Source organism: Oncorhynchus kisutch, linkage group LG19 (genome assembly GCF_002021735.2).
Source record: "Oncorhynchus kisutch isolate 150728-3 linkage group LG19, Okis_V2, whole genome shotgun sequence".
Taxonomy (NCBI): domain Eukaryota; kingdom Metazoa; phylum Chordata; class Actinopteri; order Salmoniformes; family Salmonidae; genus Oncorhynchus; species Oncorhynchus kisutch.
Window position 1 is genome coordinate 13,655,264 of NC_034192.2, and position 19,001 is coordinate 13,674,264.

General features: G+C 45.3%; 1 protein-coding gene across 35 annotated transcripts in view; it reads left to right on the top strand.

Moving 5' to 3' along the window:
* LOC109879111 (non-muscle caldesmon-like) overlaps positions 1-19,001 on the top strand; it is a 53,333-nt gene that overhangs the window by 30,961 nt on the left and 3,371 nt on the right. For 5 of the 35 annotated variants that reach the window (XR_004204161.1, XR_004204162.1, XR_004204163.1 and 2 more), the window contains 11 exons: positions 1,676-1,810; positions 6,138-6,528; positions 7,640-7,713; positions 8,115-8,382; positions 9,341-9,481; positions 12,301-12,344; positions 12,462-12,537; positions 13,016-13,150; positions 13,360-13,452; positions 15,669-15,737; positions 17,258-17,323. Coding sequence is in view for 9 of the 35 variants with exons in the window: in XM_031797165.1 (XP_031653025.1) it covers positions 1,676-1,810; positions 6,138-6,528; positions 6,624-6,653; positions 6,752-6,952; positions 7,640-7,713; positions 8,115-8,382; positions 9,341-9,481; positions 12,301-12,344; positions 12,462-12,537; positions 13,016-13,150; positions 13,360-13,452; positions 15,669-15,737 (1,657 nt within the window). In the remaining 26 variants the exon portion in view is untranslated. Of the gene's footprint in view, positions 1-1,675; positions 1,811-6,137; positions 6,529-6,623; positions 6,654-6,751; positions 6,953-7,639; positions 7,714-8,114; positions 8,383-9,340; positions 9,482-12,300; positions 12,345-12,461; positions 12,538-13,015; positions 13,151-13,359; positions 13,453-15,344; positions 15,502-15,668; positions 15,738-17,257; positions 17,324-19,001 lie in introns of all 35 variants that reach the window. The other 30 variants (XR_004204142.1, XR_004204143.1, XR_004204141.1 and 27 more) reach the window with 11 other exon arrangements.

A 19,001-nucleotide genomic window follows, 5' to 3' on the forward strand; every position in this document is an offset into this window, starting at 1 on the left:
GGGAGGAGAGGCCGTACTGAAGTGATATGTAGTCTATAAGGAATGAGGATATTGCATTGGGGCCTTCGTTGGTGCATCAGTCTAGAGCCAAGAGAGCCAAGCGTTTGATTGACAAGAATGCTAACTAAGCTGTTAAGAGTTGGTTGGACTGTCCATGAAGCATCGTCAACCCTGAGATACTGTCATACTAACTGCGCTGTGCCACTAAGGACTGGCTGTTGTCTCAGTTTCCCATGACATTTGGGCTGTTTCTGGGACAATACTATTCTCCAGAGGTTGAGTCGGTCTTTGCTACTTTTTCTTTTTTTTAATGTTTTTTTTACAAACTGCACTTCTAGCCAGTCATCTATGTGCAAATGTTAAGCATGAAAAGCAATGTAGACTGTTAGAATAGAGCTTCTAGTCTGATGGAATTGTAAATGTGTATCAAATTGCAGAGCGGTGCAGACCTTTTAGCATACACATTCTCTCCCTGGCACTCAAATGCACATGCACTCCCATGCACTGTAAGTGAGAGGGAGAGAAAGAGAGTGTGGGTGTTTCACAATATGCACGCGTACTCATGTGTTCCGAGTACGCAAATAGGAGCACAGAGCAGTCGGAGTATGAGCACAGAGGGCAGTTCTCCGATGCGTACTTTGTTCCTACACGTTTTGAAGCATGCGTCAAGGCTTCAACTGAAATATTCCCAAGATCGTTGATGACGAGAGAGAGAGAGAGAGAGGTGTGTCACTGTCCCCCCCAGGTTTAGTTTGGGCGTGAGCAGAGTCTTGTGTTCAATTATAACAACATTCCTCAGTCCGTTTACCCAGCAGGAGAGCCTGCTGTTCGCAAGCTGTAAAGCCTCCCATAAAACCACTCTGCTTAACATGTTAACTGCACATGCTTCAATAACATGCAGTACGCACTGCCAAACGACCATATGTTGTTAGCTTAGCCGATGCCTGACAGTGATGTTGAAGATCACACCGAGGCAGACAGAATGGAGCTCTTCTCACAACCAACAGAGGCGGGGAAGAAAATAAGTTGGTTCAGACCTTTAGGGGAGTGGCTTTCCCAATGTTTCATGAACGATTCATGAAATTGACGATTAATGTAAATAGAATGGACTGGTGCCTTTTTTAAAAGCACATCTGTGGGCCGGAGACTTTGCTGTCAGACTGTCAAACAGCAGGGCATTGAGATCAGTGATCTAAAGTTCTCGGCTGGCTAACATAGTACAGGCAAAACACACAGACTCACGTGTGTGTCTGTGTGTGTGTGTGTGTGTGTGTGTGCGCACACAGACACTATACACACTACGGCCCTTCACACACTACAGCTCCCGACCACTCCAACCCTCCACTGGGCCGAGCCTGGGCTGAGGCAGGCGTGGGCCAGCAGCCATGTTACGGTCGGGGTCCTCTCCTCTCATTGCTGGCCAAGCCACATCTCCAGACACTGTTTTCATCAGGCTGTCAAAAGTGAAACCTCAGCAGCAGTGGTCTGCGCTCAGTAGCGTAAAGCAGAACAGGGTAGGGTGAGAGTACAGTGAGTCAAGTAGATAAAAGACACCATGAGTCTTTATATTGTACTGTAAATACCCTGATCCCTGTCTAAGGAAAGAAGGGCTTACTCTCAGCATCACTGGGAGAAAAAAATGACTTACTCTCTCTCCTCTCTCTCCCTCCATCAGGATGGCCTTCCAGGGTAGTAATGAGGATGAGGAGGAGGCTGCAAGGGAGCGTAGACGCAGGGCACGTCAGGAGAGGATGAGAGGGATGGGAGGCGAGGAGCCCAGTGACAGCGTGGTGATGACCAACAGCCACAGGTAAGACCTGAAGACGTGTGTTAGCTCCCAAACATAATGCCTAGGCTTTAGCTCAGGGGCTAACAGTATTGTGGTGGGCAGGAGATTGTGGTTTGAACCCAGTTTCCCCTTTAATAATGGATGTGTGTGTAACGAGGTTCTTATAGTAAAGTGAAACAAAAACTAGTCATCAAAAAACTATTTAGTTAACTGAAATAAAATAATTAACAAATCTGTTTGAAAAACTATACTGAATAACTGAAACGATCATCTTCGACTTCAAAACTAATTCAATAGAATAACCATCACGAATTATGTTCAGTTTTAGTTTTTTGGCAAGATGGCTTTGCCAAGAGCAGCACAGCAGATATTTGGAAGGTTTGAGTGGTAAGGCTAAATCAACCTTACCGCAGACGAAAGGCGAGGAGTGAAGTCGGGGGAGATGCATCTGCGACAGCCGAAAGTCGGACACCAATGTGGTTTTCCAACAGCGAGGCGAAAAGGTTTTCTTTACAATGTCGAAATCAACATGTATCTAACCCCCATGTCACACACCAAACAGAAATATCCCAATGTAATACTATGTTGTTACACGTTGTACAGTCAATGATGGAGAGAGAACCTCAAATATCACATTTATTTGTATACAGTATATCCACTGTATACACAAACCACAGACAATTGGTTCCTGTTTCAGTCATGTTCGCGCGGGTCAAACAAAAACACCCTAATGATTGGTTGACAATACAGCCTCCCACAATGCAGACGATGGCTGCAGGATGAAGTCGGTGAGGAGCAACTGCAGAAACGTCATCACTGTTGGATAATTTTGTTGATGTATTTTAATATTTCTTTTGTATTTTATTATCCCCAATTTTCTTTTGATCTTGTCTCATCGCTGCAACTCCCCAACGGGCTCTGGAGAGGCGAAGGTGGAGTCATGCATCCACCGAAACATGACCCGCTTAACCGCATTCCTTAACACCCACCAGCTTAACCCAGAAGCCAGCCGCACCAATGTGTCGGAGGAAACACCATTCGGGCACCCAGGCGGCCACAATGAGTCTTTAAAGCGTGATGAGCCAAGTGAAGTCCCACCGGCAAAACCCTCACGATGCTGGGCCAATTGTGCGCCGTCCTATGGGACTCCCGGCCAACGCCCGTTGTGGCACAGCCTGGGAAATTAACCTGGGTCTAGTAACGCCTCTAGCACTGCATGGGATGTAGTGCCTTATGCCGCTGCGCCACTTCGGAGGCCCTAAGTTGGACCATTTTTATCCCCAGAATGCAACACGCTTTGAAAGATTTGACAAAAGTGATCTGCTCGAACGCGTCATTTGAGACGAGCACGATGCAAGACGATGCTCTCACACAGAGTATCTGCGAATGTGCACGGGTGCGCTGCACACTGCTACAGCGTGGGAGCTACTGGACCACAACTGGTTCCTGGTTGTTGTTGTGGGAATTGACCCACTACTACTGTTTTCTTTGTGCATCTACAGTTGAAGTCAGAAGTTTACACACACCTTAGTCAAATACATTTATACTCCATTTCCTGACATTTAATCCCTGTAAAAATGTCCCTGTCTTAGGTCAGTTAGGATCACCACTTTATTTTAAGATTGTGAAATATAAGAATAATAGTAGGGAGAATGATTTACTTCAGCTTTTATACCTTTCATCACATTCCCAGTGGGTCAGACGTTTACATACTCAATTAGTATTTGGTAGCATTGCCTTTTAAATAGTTTTACTTGGGTCAAACGTTTCGGGTAGCCTTCCACAAGCTTCCCACAATAAGTTGGGTGAATTTTGGCCCATTCCTCCTGACAGAGCTGGAGTCAGGTTTGTAGGCCTCCTTGCTCGCACATGCGTTTTCAGTTCTGCCCACACATTTTCTATCGGATTGAAGTCAGGGCTTTGTGATGTCCACTCCAATACCTTAACTTTGTTGTCCTTAAGCCATTTTGCCAAAACTGGAAGTATGCTTGGGGTCATTGTCCATTTTTGGAAGACCCATTTGTGACCAAGCTTTAACTTCCTGACTGATGTCTTGAGATGTGGATATATTGAAGCAACATCATTTTCCTACTGATGATGCCATCTATTTTGTGAAGTGCACCAGTCCCTTCTGCAGCTAAGCACCCCCACAACATGATGCTGCCCCCGTGCTTCAAGGTTGGGATGGTGTTCTTTGGCTTGCAAGCCCTTTTTCCTCCAAACATAACGATGGTCATTATGGCCAAACAGTTCTATTTTTGTTTCATCAGACCAGAGGACATTTCTCCCAAAATTACGATCTTTGTCAAACTGTAGTCTGGCTCTTTTATATTGGGTTTGGAGCAGTGGCTTCCTCCTTGCTGAGCGGCTTTTCAGGTTATGTCGATATAGGACTTGTTTTACTGTGAATATAGATACTTTTGTACCGGTTTCCTCCAGCATCTTCACAAGGTCCTTTGATGTTGTTCTGGGATTGATTTGCACTTTTCGCACCAAAGTACGTTCATCTCTAGGAGACCGAACGCGTCTCCTTCCTGAGCAGTATGACGGCTGCGTGGTCCCATGGTGTTTATACTTGCGTACTATTGTCTGTACAGATGAACGTGGTACCTTCAGGTGTTTGTAAATTGCTCCCAAGGATGAACCAGGTCTTGGCTGATTTATTTTGATTTTCCCATGATGTCAAGCAAAGAGGCACTGAGTTTGGAGGTACGCCTTGAAATACATCCTCCAATTGACTCAAAATATGTCAATTAGTCTAGCTTCTAAAGCCATGACATAATTTTCTGGAATTTTCCAAGCTGTTTAAAGGCACAGTCAACTTGGTGTATGTAAACTTCTGACCCACTGGAATTGTGATACAGTGAAATAATCTGTCTGTTAACAATGGTTGGAAAAATGACTTGTGTCATGCACAAAGTAGATGTCCTAACCGACTTGCCAAATCTATAGTTTGTTAACCACTTGTGAAGTGGTTGAAAAACCAGTTTTAATGACTCCAACCTAAGTATGTAAACTTCCGACTTCAACTGTACATCGTCTCGCTGAGTCTACCTTTAAACCTAACCCATGACCCGACCCTTCACCTTAGGCATAAGTAACATCCCAAAACACACACACTAAACACGTAAATGGCTCCCAGCCTCCCACAAATAGGCTTTCTTCTGTCCCTTAAACTGAAACAGAAAATAAATGATGTAAAAATGTTTTTATCAAACTTGAACCAGATAAACATCTTAAATCTAGTAGAAATAAAAACGAATAGAAAATAACAAAACTATAACAACCTTTTGTGTGTAACCCTGATCTCATCCGCTGTTGGAATGCAGCTCAGGCCATCCCTGGAGGAAGTTTCCTGTCCAGGTTTCCTGTCAGCTGTCCTTTCCCATCCTCTTCTGTTTTTGTACAGTATACTCTCTCAATAGAATAGATGCACGGTGGGTTGCTGTCATACTTTCGGCTCGTAGCCTTTCTATAGCGTAGAATACGTCTTACAGTAGAGAAACCCAGATATCGTAGACTTACATCATTTAGACAGAGGCCCTCTTCTTTTGTCTACCAATCACTCATAAATAGCTCACCCTACTGTCCGCCCCCATACCATGTCCAGTCGAGGTCCGTGCAGCTGTCGACACTGGATGTAGTGGGCTGCTCTGACATCCACCAGTACAGATGCACTGTTGTAGTGGAGAATGGTTTCTCTCTGTGAGGTCACAGCCATATCCTGTGGCTATTGAACAAGTCAGGGATTGTCTCGACCTGTGATCAGACGTAACCCGGCCCGTTGTTGGTTGTGTTGGGTTCTGTGCTAACATCTTCCAAACGGTGTTGTCAGCCTGTGTTCAACTCTGTGGGTATGTGTGAGGTGGTTGGAGGGTTGGATGCAGACCAACGTACTGTGTTGTATGGATATCCTGTCAGCTTGCTATGAGGCTCGGCAAAGGAGGTCGCTAGGAGAAAAAAGCAGCCATGAACTTCCATGTAGGCCTAAGTTACGCTGTTGGACCTAACATGTGGATAAAAGAACAACCTGCAGCTAGGAAGCCAGAAGACTCAGTGAGGTAAATTGATTAGACGTGTCAACTGGAAATGGAGCTGAAGTGCTATTTCCCCTGTTGTTGATGTCCATATGAGCCTCTTAGAAATCCATATTGACTGTGTCGTGGTGCCCTGATCCTGGGGATTGTTCAGCAGAGAGGGGTAGTTTAACTTCAGAAGCAGTGACCACATAGCGAATTCAGTGGTTTACTGTTTTTGTCCCTCAGTGTGATATTGATTGAATGTGTAACTGACTGTGACATTCTCTCTCTCTCTTTTTTTTTTCACTCTCTTTTTATCGCTCTCTCAGTGTGACCGAGACGGTGTCCTCCTCCTCTGTGACCTCCTCGGGTGGAGGAGACGATGATGAGCAGGCCCTGCTGGAGCGCATGGCCAAACGAGAGGAGCGCAGGCAGAAAAGGATGATGGAAGCTCTGGAGCGAGAGAAGGATCAGAACCCCGGCAATGCCGGTAACCACGGCAGCGGGGAGAATAGTGTGGATGAGAGGTCCGTCGGCCGCAGGGGCCGTTACCAAGACAACGAAGAAGAGGTGGAAGAGCAGAACTGCCGAAAGGAGGAGGAGGAGGAGGAGGGGAAGGCTGCTCCGGAGGAGGAAGAGGCTGAGCAGGGAGAGGAAGAAGAAGAGGAGGAAGAGGTGGTGGAGGAGGAGAAACCGAGACGATCCTATATGAGAGAACAGGTCAGTCTATTCTTATTTTATACTTTTCTGTCCATTTTCACTTCATTTTCCCTCAGCATGTTTTCATTCATAAAATGTACCTTATTTATCCATAGGAATCCATTGACGAGAAAACTAGAAACGAGGTATGACCATGGATATATTGATTGGATTGGTGGCTGGAGTTTGCTGATCGTTTATCTGATTTTGATTAAAAACGTGACACTCCCATTCCTTCTCATAGGAAGATACAGGAGAACAAGCGGTGGTTTTAAATGAGGTTAAGGAATCAGTCAACTCAGAGGCAGAGGTTGAAGAAGATGCTGAAATAAGTGATAAGGTAGAGGAACCAGATCAGTTAGAGGTAGAGGGCACGACAGTGACACCGAACAATGAGACTGAGGAAGACTGTGACATACCAACAATCCAAAACGGCTTGGATGTGGTAAGACCTTAACATAGAGGTGTGAAACAGGAGCATGAAAATCTCTGGATAACTCAAATGTCTCCGAAATAATAGTCTAGCTGATCAGAAATCATACTGTATCATAACTCTAAAGACAACTCCTCATGCCTTTGTCAATGGAGCAGAGTAGCGGTGTAGCCTAAATGAATGTTTCCCAGACATTGAAGTTCTCTAGACGCTAAATGTGGTCACAGTGTGGTTTTGCATCCACGGTGACAGAGCTGCACCTTATAAGGTGTGGTTGTGGTCACCAGTCGTGTGATTATCTTTAATATAGTTTAATGCCATGCCATCCACTGAGTGGTCACAATACGGTCACTGTGTGTTCAGCTGCATGTTTGCCTCAGTGGGGAAGAGGTTGTGTGTGAAACCCGTGTTTTGCATCTGTTGTCATGTCGACTCACTTTCCGCAACCCCCGGTTTTGCTCTCAGGTGTGTGTCCCAAATAACACCCTATTCCCTACATGGTGCACTACTCTGAAGACTTGGGCCAAAAGTAGTCCAGTGGAGGACAGGGTGTCATTTTGGACAAAGCCAGGGTCACAGAGTGGAGTCACTGGTCCTGGTTGGAATGGTGTGATGTCACATAGAAGCACCCAACCACAGACACGAGCATTCCTTCCTTCCCAGAGTTCAGTGTGCTCAGGGTGTGTTCTGTGCCTGCAGGTGAATGAAAAGCAGAATGGAGGTCTGCACGAGGAGACTCCTCCAAAACACAAAAAAACAGAAAGGACCCTGAGGTAGGAGCCAGAGACATACGTGCTCTAATGGTTTAATGCTACACGCAACACATGCACGCATGCGTACACACACATACAAACACACACGCACTCTGTGGTCTTCGCTTTACATTGGTCATGATTCAAAATATGGTGTCTGTAAGGTAATTTTAAGGGCATATTTATCCCAGCGCACACAAACACACTGTTGCTTAGCATGGTTTGTTTCTAGAGCAGAGCTGCTGTGTTTGACATGGGTCATGTAATCCTAGCTCCCCAGGGGGAAGTACTGGAGTGAAACCTTAGACACACTGTTACCTTAGACAGTGCCAGGCTGAGTCTTAGTGTGTGTGCTTGTGCGTGTGGGCTGTCTTTCTACCTGTGTGACGACATTAACCTCTCCTCCTGTGCGTGACCCGCAGCCGCGGCAGCGTGCGCTCCCCGGAGGCGGGGGCGGAGGAGGAGCAGGACGACGCGGCGAACCTGGAAGCGGAGCGTAAGCTGGAGGAGCTGAAACGGCGCCGTGGCGATGCGGAGAGCGAGGAGTTCGAGAGGATGAGACGGAAGCAGCAGGAGGCTGAGCAGGAGCTGGAGGAGCTGAAGAAGAAGAGGGAGGAGAGGAGGAAGATCATAGAAGAGGAGGAGAGACAGAAGAAACAGGAGGAGGCCGAGAAGAAGGACAGAGAGGAGGTGGGGTTTGAAGGGGAGACAAGGGGAGTGTCTCTTTAGCAGTGATGTCACTCTTTCTCTCTCGCTCTCTCTCTCTCTGTCTCTCTCTCTCTCTCTCTCTGTGCCGCTCTCCTTCACTGTTCTGCGCTCTCTCTCTCTCTGTCTGTCTCCGTCTCTCCCTCCCCTCATCTCAAGACTGTTCCGTTGATGTAGTCATACCACCTGTTGAAGATAACAAGCTATATGTCATATTCCTGCCTGCTTCACCATGACATGATCTTATTATACTGCATCGTTATCGGCACACCCCTATTTGAATCCCAATAATAATTCATTTATAGGCCATCATTCTTCTTCCCCTGCTATATGACCTCACCCTAACATATCTAAGCTATGATAGTCAGTCCATAATTTGCCTGTTCACACTTGCGCTTGACACTGCACCATTCACTGTCCAATTACCTAGTCTACTGTGCTGTACTGTCTTATTCAGACAGGTTTCTCCGGTTCCATCTCAAATGGCGCCGTATCCCTATAAAGTGGACTAATTTCGATCAGGGCTCTGGTCAAAAGTAGTTCACTTTATAGGGAAATAGGATGCCGTTTCAGACACGGCTTCTGTCATTTCCAGACAGGTCTCAGGACTGTGCTGTGCTTGGCTTTGACCAATGGGGTTGTCTCATGTTGTGGTGTATAAGAGACTGTTTGGTGTCAGGGCGGGAGAAGCCTGGATATAGTTGGACATCAAATATAAATAGTGTTTCCCTACTGCACTGTACAGTACCAATAAGAAACAGACTGTAATACAGTAAAGAGGTATTTTCACTAGAGGAGTAGTGCTTTGATCTATAGACTAGGCCAAAGTTCAATTTAGAGGAAGATACCTTCGCTTACTTATCGTTTGCGTGCGTACATTCCTGGTTGTGCGTGTGTGACCGTTTGAATAACTGAGCGTTCTGCTGTGTTCCTCATCTCCCAGGAGGAGAAGAGGAGGATGAAGGAGGAGATTGAGAGGAGGAGGGCGGAGGCGGCCGAGAAGAGACAGCAGATGGGGGTGGAGACTGTCGACGGAGAGGCCAAACCCTTCAAATGCTTCAGCCCCAGAGGATCCTCCCTCAAGGTCAGTCAACAACTTCTGACCTTTGACCTCTCAGTCCCCTCCCTCTGTGTTGTCTGTCTATGGCCATGTTCGAACACTGTCACATAGATTTAACCCTGTCATCAATCTAGCAAGTACACTGCAGGGATCCTTAAAGCTACTCAAGATGTAACAGTTGGCTCCCATATAATAGCTTGCACTTCTTAGTCTTTTTGGTGGCATAATCTCTACCTTATCTTACATCACCTCATTCAAGGTAACAGGACAGTTTTACTGGGAACATTACGGCGTCATTGTTGTTGACAATAAGTGTCTCTGTTCTGTTGTCTTGCTACTGCGTACAAGGCATGGAAACTGGAAACGCCACAACTTATCACCATAAAGATAATATTTGTCATGGAGTAGTGTGTTTAATCAACTTATGTGAATAAACGCTCCAGTGTTGTGGAAATAAACTCCCATGCAGTGAATGTCCATGGGGGTTTTTACTATTCTGCCAATGGAGAAAATCTAATTACTACAAGTTTAGCAAATACCCATCTCACAGGCTGGACTCACTGAAACCTGCCCTGAAATAGTCTTACTTTGTGTTTTATTGTTTTTAAAAAATACTTTTTGAGGTAATAATCTATTTCCATTTGTTGTCGTTTGTGGTCTGGTCTGTTGGTCAATGTTAACATCCTTCCATTCCTCTCCACAGCTTTACTTTGTCATCATGTTCACTGTAGGTACAGCTGATGGTAGAAGTTGCCCATAGGTTACAGATCTAGGATCAGATTACCCTTCCCCATATCTAAACCTGAACCATTAGGAGGGAGGAATATAAAACCAGACCCTAGATCAGTGTCTATGGGCAACGTTGTTCTACTCATAGCTAATGCGTGTGTGATGCATTGTTGTGAGGATATACTCATTCCAGTGTCTGTGTTAACATTATTGTTTTACAGTGGAGTGAGTTGTGTACCTTTTTGTTTGATTCAGACTTACACACTAGTCATTTTAATAGTAGTTTGATTTATTTTAGTTGATTCCTCCAGTGTGCTGTTCTTGTAGTTCAAGTCACCATACTGTAGTTGTGACAACATTTCCTGTAGTTCCAGTGTAACGAAGACACAGGAGGACATACTCTGATCCTCTTGTACTATTCCAGAGTAGTGGCGTTAGGATGCAACGTTCCAGAAGTATTCCAGAGTAGTGGCGTTAGGATGCAACGTTCCAGAAGTATTCCAGAGTAGTGGCGTTAGGATGCAACGTTCCAGAAGTATTCCAGAGTAGTGGCGTTAGGATGCAACGTTCCAGAAGTATTCCAGAGTAGTGGCGTTAGGATGCAACGTTCCAGAAGTATTCCAGAGTAGTGGCGTTAGGATGCAACGTTCCAGAAGTATTCCAGAGTAGTGGCGTTAGGATGCAACGTTCCAGAAGTATTCCAGAGTAGTGGCGTTAGGATGCAACGTTCCAGAAGTATTCCAGAGTAGTGGCGTTAGGATGCAACGTTCCAGAAGTATTCCAGAGTAGTGACGCTAGGATGCAACGTTCCAGATGTATTCCAGAGTAGTGGCGTTAGGATGCAACGTTCCAGAAGTATTCCAGAGTAGTGACGCTAGGATGCAACGTTCCAGAAGTATTCCAGAGTAGTGGCGTTAGGATGCAACGTTCCAGAAGTATTCCAGAGTAGTGGCGTTAGGATGCAACGTTCCAGAAGTATTCCAGAGTAGTGGCGTTAGCATGCAACGTTCCAGAAGTATTCCAGAGTAGTGACGCTAGGATGCAACGTTCCAGACGTATTCCAGAGTAGTGACGCTAGGATTCAACGTTCCAGAAGTATTCCAGAGTAGTGGTGTTAGGATGCAACGTTCCAGAAGTATTCCAGAGTAGTGGCGTTAGGATGCAACGTTCCAGAAGTATTCCAGAGTAGTGGCGTTAGGATGCAACGTTCCAGACGTATTCCAGAGTAGTGACGTTAGGATGAAACGTTCCAGAAGTATTCCAGAGTAGTGACGCTAGGATGCAACGTTCCAGATGTATTCCAGAGTAGTGACGTTAGGATGCAACGTTCCAGAAGTATTCCAGAGTAGTGATGCTAGGATGCAACGTTCCAGACGTATTCCAGAGTAGTGATGCTAGGATGCAACGTTCCAGAAGCTGCAAATGGGAGTCAACACAGTTGGCTAGATAAAGAGGGCTGCGCCCTTCAAGAACGTCAGACTCGGAGGATGCAGGAAACCGATTAGGTTAATAGGATTAGTGTACCCGCACTGGAATGGGAGCTCTTTAAAATGTGCTGCTTCAGCCTGAGAATGGGGTATTTCCTGTCGAGGGGAGTATTTTAGCAACACCCACATTCGGTAGCAGAGCTGAGCTAGAGACCAAGCAGGGTCCTTTTTTATTTCATTTTTTAGAGGGAACCGGGATGGATGGTTGTTTTTTTTTCTTTTCAGGAACGCTCCATCCCCACCTCTCAACCCTGTTGTCGTATATCATAAACAGCAGTCGTAGCGAGGTTCCCACAGCGCAGGGTCTGAAAAAGGCCTGTGCTGCTCTGCTCTATGCTTTTCCTGGCTGGGTGACAGTAGCTGTAGCTAGTGCTGTGGAGAACAGAACAGTCAGTCACATTGTGTCTCGCTGGGCTAGGAAAAGCCCAGTCTAAACAGGGATGTAATGGGTCTGGTAAAAAAAAAAAGAGAAAGGTAGAACAGGAGAAAGGAGGAGAAGGAGGGTGCTGCTGTGTTTGGATGGTGTGTGTGGGATGTGGGATTACTGTGTGTATTTGGGAGTTGTGTGTGTGTGTGTGGCTACTGCCTAATAAATGGTGGATACATAATTCACTGATCTGTCTACAGATTGGTGAAAGGGCAGAGTTTCTGAACAAGTCGGCACAGAAAAGGTGAACAGTCATTTCCATTTATTGTTTGAATCACAACCGGTGCTTTCAGTGTGAAGTCATACAGTTCAGTAATAAAATGACCCTTTGGCTAATTCTGTTGTTGTATGTTCTGAGCAGCACGGTGAAGACGTCTCACTCTCCTGTCGTCTCTAAGATTGACAACAGACTGGAGCAGTACACCTCTGTTGCGCAGGTCAGAGGTTACGCATCAACACATATCACCTGACTAGACCTACTGTTACCAATGAGACCTATGAGAACAATGTGAGAAACATGTTGGAAAGACATCTTGTGTTGACAGGGACTGTATAACTGTTACCATTGCTGATTATCATATCTAGCACATCGAGTCTATGTCAATACTGCTCTGAATCTAAAAGCTACAGTACATGCATTAGATAATGCTAATGATACTATACTACAATAGGCTTTATTTATAAGCCTACTCTGTATGGCTCCTTTCTCCAGCCCATTTTAAACACGTCACAAATAGAGTACCAGATATGAAAACGCAAAATGAGACATTTCTCTTCTCTCCTTTGCCGACATCGATCATTCCCCACTCTGAATCCAGCACTAACACAGTCTCCCATTCCCTTTTCTCTCTCGCTCTCGCTCTCGCTCTCGCTCTCTGTCTCTGTCTCTGTCTCTGTGTATATGTATATACACAGAACAAGGATATGCGGTCCCCACGCTCCGGTGCCGTGGACCTGCCAATGGTGACAGATGGGATACGTAACATCAAGACCATGTGGGAGAAAGGCAACGTGTTCAACTCGCCCGGGGGCGGCGGGGGCACGTACAAGGTGGGGACCGGATTAACAACGGGGACTCTGGAACTCCATTTGGGAGCGGTTTGGGAGGAAGTCAGGACCGGGGAGGGGGGGGGGGGGGGGCTGAGAGAGAGGAAGGGGCTCGTTTCACTGCCACTTCCTGTTCATCCCCGATGACGAGCTGCCCAGGGCATTCTGCTGAAGTTGAACTTTGTCCGTGTCTGTTCCCCCTCTCCACACAGGAAGCAGCTGGGATGAAGATAGGTGTGGCGGGCCGCATCAACGACTGGCTGAATAAAACCCCCGAGAGCAAAACGCCGGGAGGAAGGCCCGCGGTAGGTCGTCTCCACGGCAACCACTTACTGTACAGTGCTTTTGTCCTCTGCACTTCTTCATCTAATCCTTTATTGAGATGAACTACGTCTTTTTCAAGGGAGACAGCGAACAGACACTCATTATGAAACGTACTATATGTGCGGCCCCCAACTCTGTGTTGCTCCTGCACTTCGGCTGTAGTATAAGCGAGTATTCATCAGACCAGACTCAATATTAGGAAGGTGTCCTTAATGTTTTATACAGTATTTACTAATAGTTTTGAGAAGCGCTTTTAGCTACCATGTATTCTTTTTGTATATGTATTAATAATTGCCTGCAAATAATGGTTGTAAGCAGTAGTCAGATGATGTGCCGTGTTGGGAGAAAATAGTCTAGCGTCACCCAGGGTATTTGAAATACAAATCATAGCAAAGTGGATGAGCTGTTGAGTTATAACCATGAAGTCATGAAGGGAGAAAAAAACACACAGCACTTAACAGCAGTCATTTATTTGTGTTGTAAAAGCACATATCGCATATTGTCAGAGTACGTATTAGTTTTAATATGAAATGTGGCACGGTTCCTACCATGGATCACATGCAGGTTATCAGAAGGACTTAGAGATTTAGTCAGACAGGCTGCTTCCCATGCTGGGCTGTGTGGATGCATTCCAACATACCAGTGATTCATCTCAAATGGCACCCTATTCCCTACGTAGTGCACTACTTTTTGACCAGGGCCCATATTCCGCATTTATCCCATTATTTTACCCAAAAGACTCAGGCTTTTCTGTTTCTATCTACGCGGGCCCGGCACCCGTGTCTCACTGAGTCATGGCTATGGTGAACCTGCTTTAATTAAAAGCAACAGTCTTAAATGTTGCAACGGTCGTTGATTCTGCTCACCACAAGTCTTTTGGCGGCAGGTAGCCTCATGGTCAAGAGTGTTGGGCCACTCACCAAAATGTCACTGGTCTGAATCCCTGAGCTGACTAGGTGAAAAATCTGTTGATGTTCCCTTGAACAGGGAACTTAACCCTAATTGCTCCTGTAAGTCGCTCTGGATAAGAGTGTCTGCTAAATGTCTCAAATGTAGTGTCACACTGATGATAACTCAAGACCTGACATGAACATAAAACACTGGCGCCCCGCTGGTGTGGGGGTAAGTCTCAATGGAAAAGCGCTTGTAGAGTACTCTATAATGCTCTGATCAAAAATAGTGCATGGAATAAGGGTGCCATTTTGAATGCACTCCAGTCCCTTAATCACTGTGGTCCCACTCCTGGACTATATTTCAACTTCAGACGGTGCTTATTTTAAGACGTTCAGGCACCCAGACCTGTTTTCGAATAGGTGCACAGTGTGAGGGCAGCACTAGATATGAATACAAACTTCCATACGGTAGCCACTGCCATAACCACTGTAGGAGTCATAGATCATGGTGGCGTAGTGATACGCCATGTGGCCGCTAGAGGGCCGTTGCCATGGTGACGCGGCGTTGAGAGGAAGTCGTGCAGAAGGTCCGGGCGTTGTGAGTGGTGTGGTGTGGCTGGTTATACGCTCGGTAACATGATACCTGCTGCCGACCTTTGATGTGTAGCTTTTTAAACCGCTATGAACCCCTGTAGTTTTGCACGGACGTTAAAAGTAACTGTCACTTAAATAATTTCCGTAAAAGACTCGATTGATTGAATCGTGATCGCTCTCCCGATATAGATTCTGATATGGGTGACTGACTTGCTCTCTGGGAACGTTTGCTCTGGTCTGCCTCTCTGCCTGCTGACAAATGATGTCTTGAAGTGACTGCCACACCTGTGTCTCCCTCTTGTGGTTAAACGGAGCATAACACAATTGCATTTCTGAAATAAATATTTTACTGACTGTCGCTCTTTCTTCTGTCGTCTTTCCTTTAGAAGCTTCTTCCATTCTTCAATCTGACTGTTTCTCATTTCCTCTGCGAGATCAGCACCTCTCTGCCTGGTAGTCCTTCTCTCTGTCTTTTTTTCCTTCTTCTTCCCGCTGGACTTCTCTTTCTGCCTCCTCCTCTCATCCCTTTTCTCAGCACCTCAGGTATTGTAAAGTAATACAACCCAACTGTTGACGCATTTCTGTTTCCTCAACTCAAATACTGCAGCCATTGTTGGAATTGTGTGTCTTGAATATGAGTTGACGAGGACTACAGACACTGATGCACCCCCCCCCCTTCCTTTTTCCATCCCTCCCGTCTCTCTCTGCAGGATCTGAAGCCAGGAGATGTGACTAACAAGAGAAGTCTGTGGGAAAACAAGGGATCCTCCCCAGCCAAGGTAACCTGGCCCACCTGAACTCTTCATAGTACACATACACACACACACACACAAACACTCTTAGGAAAAAAAAGGTACTATCTAGAACCTTGAAGGGTTCTTCAGCTGTCCCAATAGGAGAACCCTTTAAAGAACCTATTTTAATTCTAGGTAGAACCTATTTGGTTCCAGATAGAACCTTTTGGGGTTTTGGAAAGTGTTTTCCTACGGGGACAGCCGAAGAAGCTTTTTGGAACCCTTTTCCCTAAGAGTGTACACACACATACATAAACACACATACCTGAGTTTAGACCATGGCTAATGCCATGAAGAATGTACACTGAACAAAAATATTAACGCAACATGTAAAGTGTTGTTCCCATGTTTCATGAATTGAAATAAAACATCCCAGAAATGTTCCATAGCAACAAAAAGCGTATTTCTCTCAAATGTTATCTCACAAATTTGTTTACATCGCTGCTAGCGAGTGTTTCTCCTTTGCCAAGATAATCCATCCACCTGACAGATGTGGCATATCAAGAAGCTGATTAAACAGCATGATCATTCACACAGGTGCCCCTTGTGCTGGGGACAATAAAAGGCCACTCTAAAATGTGCAATTTTGTCACAACACATTGCCACAGATGTCTCAAATTTTGAGGGAGCATACATTTGGCATGCTGACTGCAGGAATGCCCACCAGAGCTGTTACCAGAGAATTGAATGTTAAATTCTCTTCCATAAGCCACCTTCGTCATTTTAGAGAATTTGGCAGTATGTCCAACTGGCCTCAACCGCAGACCACGTGTATGGCATTGTGTGGGTGAGCGGTTTGCTAATGTCAATGTTGCGAACAGACTGCCCCATGGGGGCGGTGGGGTGTATGGTATGGGCAGGCTTAAGCTACGGATGACTAACACAATTTCATTTTATCGATGGCAATTTGAATGCACAGAAATACCGTGACGAGATCCTGAGGCCCTTTTAAAGTATCTGTGACTAACAGATTCATATCTGTATTCCCAGTCATGTGAAATCCATAGATTAGGGCATAATGAATTTATTTCAATTGACTGATTTCCTCATATGAAGTGTAACTCAGTAAAATCTTTGAAATTCCTGCTTGTTGCGTTTTATATTTTTGTTCAGTATAGTTACAGATATGCAAAAAGTTTGCAAAAATCCCCAAAATTACTGGAATTTGTACCATCATACTTTCTCACACATCTGTGTCCCAAATGGCACCCTACTCCCTACACAGAGCACTTTTTTATATATTTTTTATTTTACTACAGCCCTATGGGTCTTGGTCTAAAGTAGTGCATTACATAGGGTGTAAGGTGCCAATTGGGACACACATACAGTATACTCCCCAGTACATTCGCATGATGTCACACAACAACAGTACACCTAAAAGTATACCTGGGGAGTGTTTTGAGGCCCTGTAGTATTCATCTGTTAGTTAATAATATCATATGATGTACATTTTCCAGCTAGGGGGATAACAACAGCTTGTTGCTTTGTCTTGTTTCTGTTTGAAGAGCTCTGAAGAAGAGCTCTCTTAGCTAGTTGACTTCACCGTTAACTAGTCTGGAAACCCTGGAGAGGTAAAGATGTTTTAAAGATGTCAACTTCGCTGCACTGATATTATCACTGGAATGACCTCAGTCTACTACGATGTCAGGTCTTCTTCTCTTTTATTGGTAAAAATCACACTCAGGCCTGGTCCCAGATCTGTTTGTAGCAATGACAATAGGAGCTGGCAAGTCAGCACAAACAGATCTGGAACCAGCTGCACTGTAAATAGCCACTGTAGCCACTGTTAAGGGCCATGTGTTGTGCTATTGCTATTCTATAGGTAATTAGAGCCTCAAGTGCCTTTCACAAAACGGCTGTTCTATATTTTTTTCCGGCCTCTCATTTCTATGCCTCTCTTGACACAGCAGCAGCCATGCTTCCTGTATAGTCCTTTCTACTTTGCTCTATATTTCAATTCATGTTGTTGTAGAAGTACACTTCATTTTACACATAACTCTGGCCTTGCTAGCAGAACCATTACTTGCTACTGTATGTGTGGGTCCTTTTAACCACATTCTGAACAGGCAATTGTAAGGACAGCTATCTCCAACCTCTACTGTGACCCTCGTAATACAGGACCCCATGGCGCTCCAATGACCACAGTGTTGGCCACAACCCCACCATGTGGCCTCTGTTATTTACGAGGATGATATTTCACCGATAAAAGACACCAATAATGATATTTATTTATGGAATGGCTCTAAATTTGACCCCTGGAGCAGAGAGGCTTGTGAAATAGGCCTTGCTCTGCAGTCTCCCGATAGCTGAACACACAGACAGAGTATAGCAACCTGCCAGCAGTGCAGTCCAATGCTGTGGCGAGGCGAGCCACATAGAGCTGGAGGGCCACTAGACTGCTGGTTAGTGCTGACGTAAACCAGGCGTGGAGCTAGGGAAGGTAGGGGGCTGGCGGTTATGAGCTGTGTTATTAACTAACCACACATTGTGGTGATGTCAGGAGAGCTGTATGAGGGGATAGGGGACGTAGGGGCCTGATGGGCTTGGGATGAGTTCATGGAAGCGGGCGGAGTATCGGTGTTTGCGTCCACAATGGCCCTGGTCAAAATTAGTGCACACTGTAGGGAATAGGATGATATTTGCGACACAGATAGGACAGTGTTACCACAGGGAACTGTGGGAGATGTCATCCACGAACCACCACGACCAGGCTTTACTGGATAGACTTAGTGTGGTTGTGTTTTTTTTTGTAGATGCAGGGTTTGGATGTGTTGGGCAGGATGTTCATGTTGTTTCCCAATTCCCCCGATTGGCTGGAATAATCTTCTTGGTTCGGGCAGGTAGCCTAGTGGTTAGGGCGTTGGACTAGTAACTGAAAGGTTGCAAGATCGAATCCCTGAGCTGACGAGGTAAAAAAAAATCTGTTGTTCTGCCCCTGAACAAGTCAGTTAACCCACTGTTCCTAGGCTGTCATTGTAAATAAGAATTTGTCCTTAACTGACTTGCCTACTTAAATAAATAAATACAAATATATATATATATATATATATATATATATTTAAATGCACTCTGTCTCAAACCTCTCTGTCTCAAACTGAAGGCTCTAAAAAGAATGGAAATCATTCTCAAATTAACATAAAACCTTCCTTATTAATGTAGAAGAGATCAATTTGGTCGAACCACAGGTTCCAGTGCACACAGTATCTCTCAGGGTATGGCAGCATTGACTAAATGGACTGTTGAAGTGAC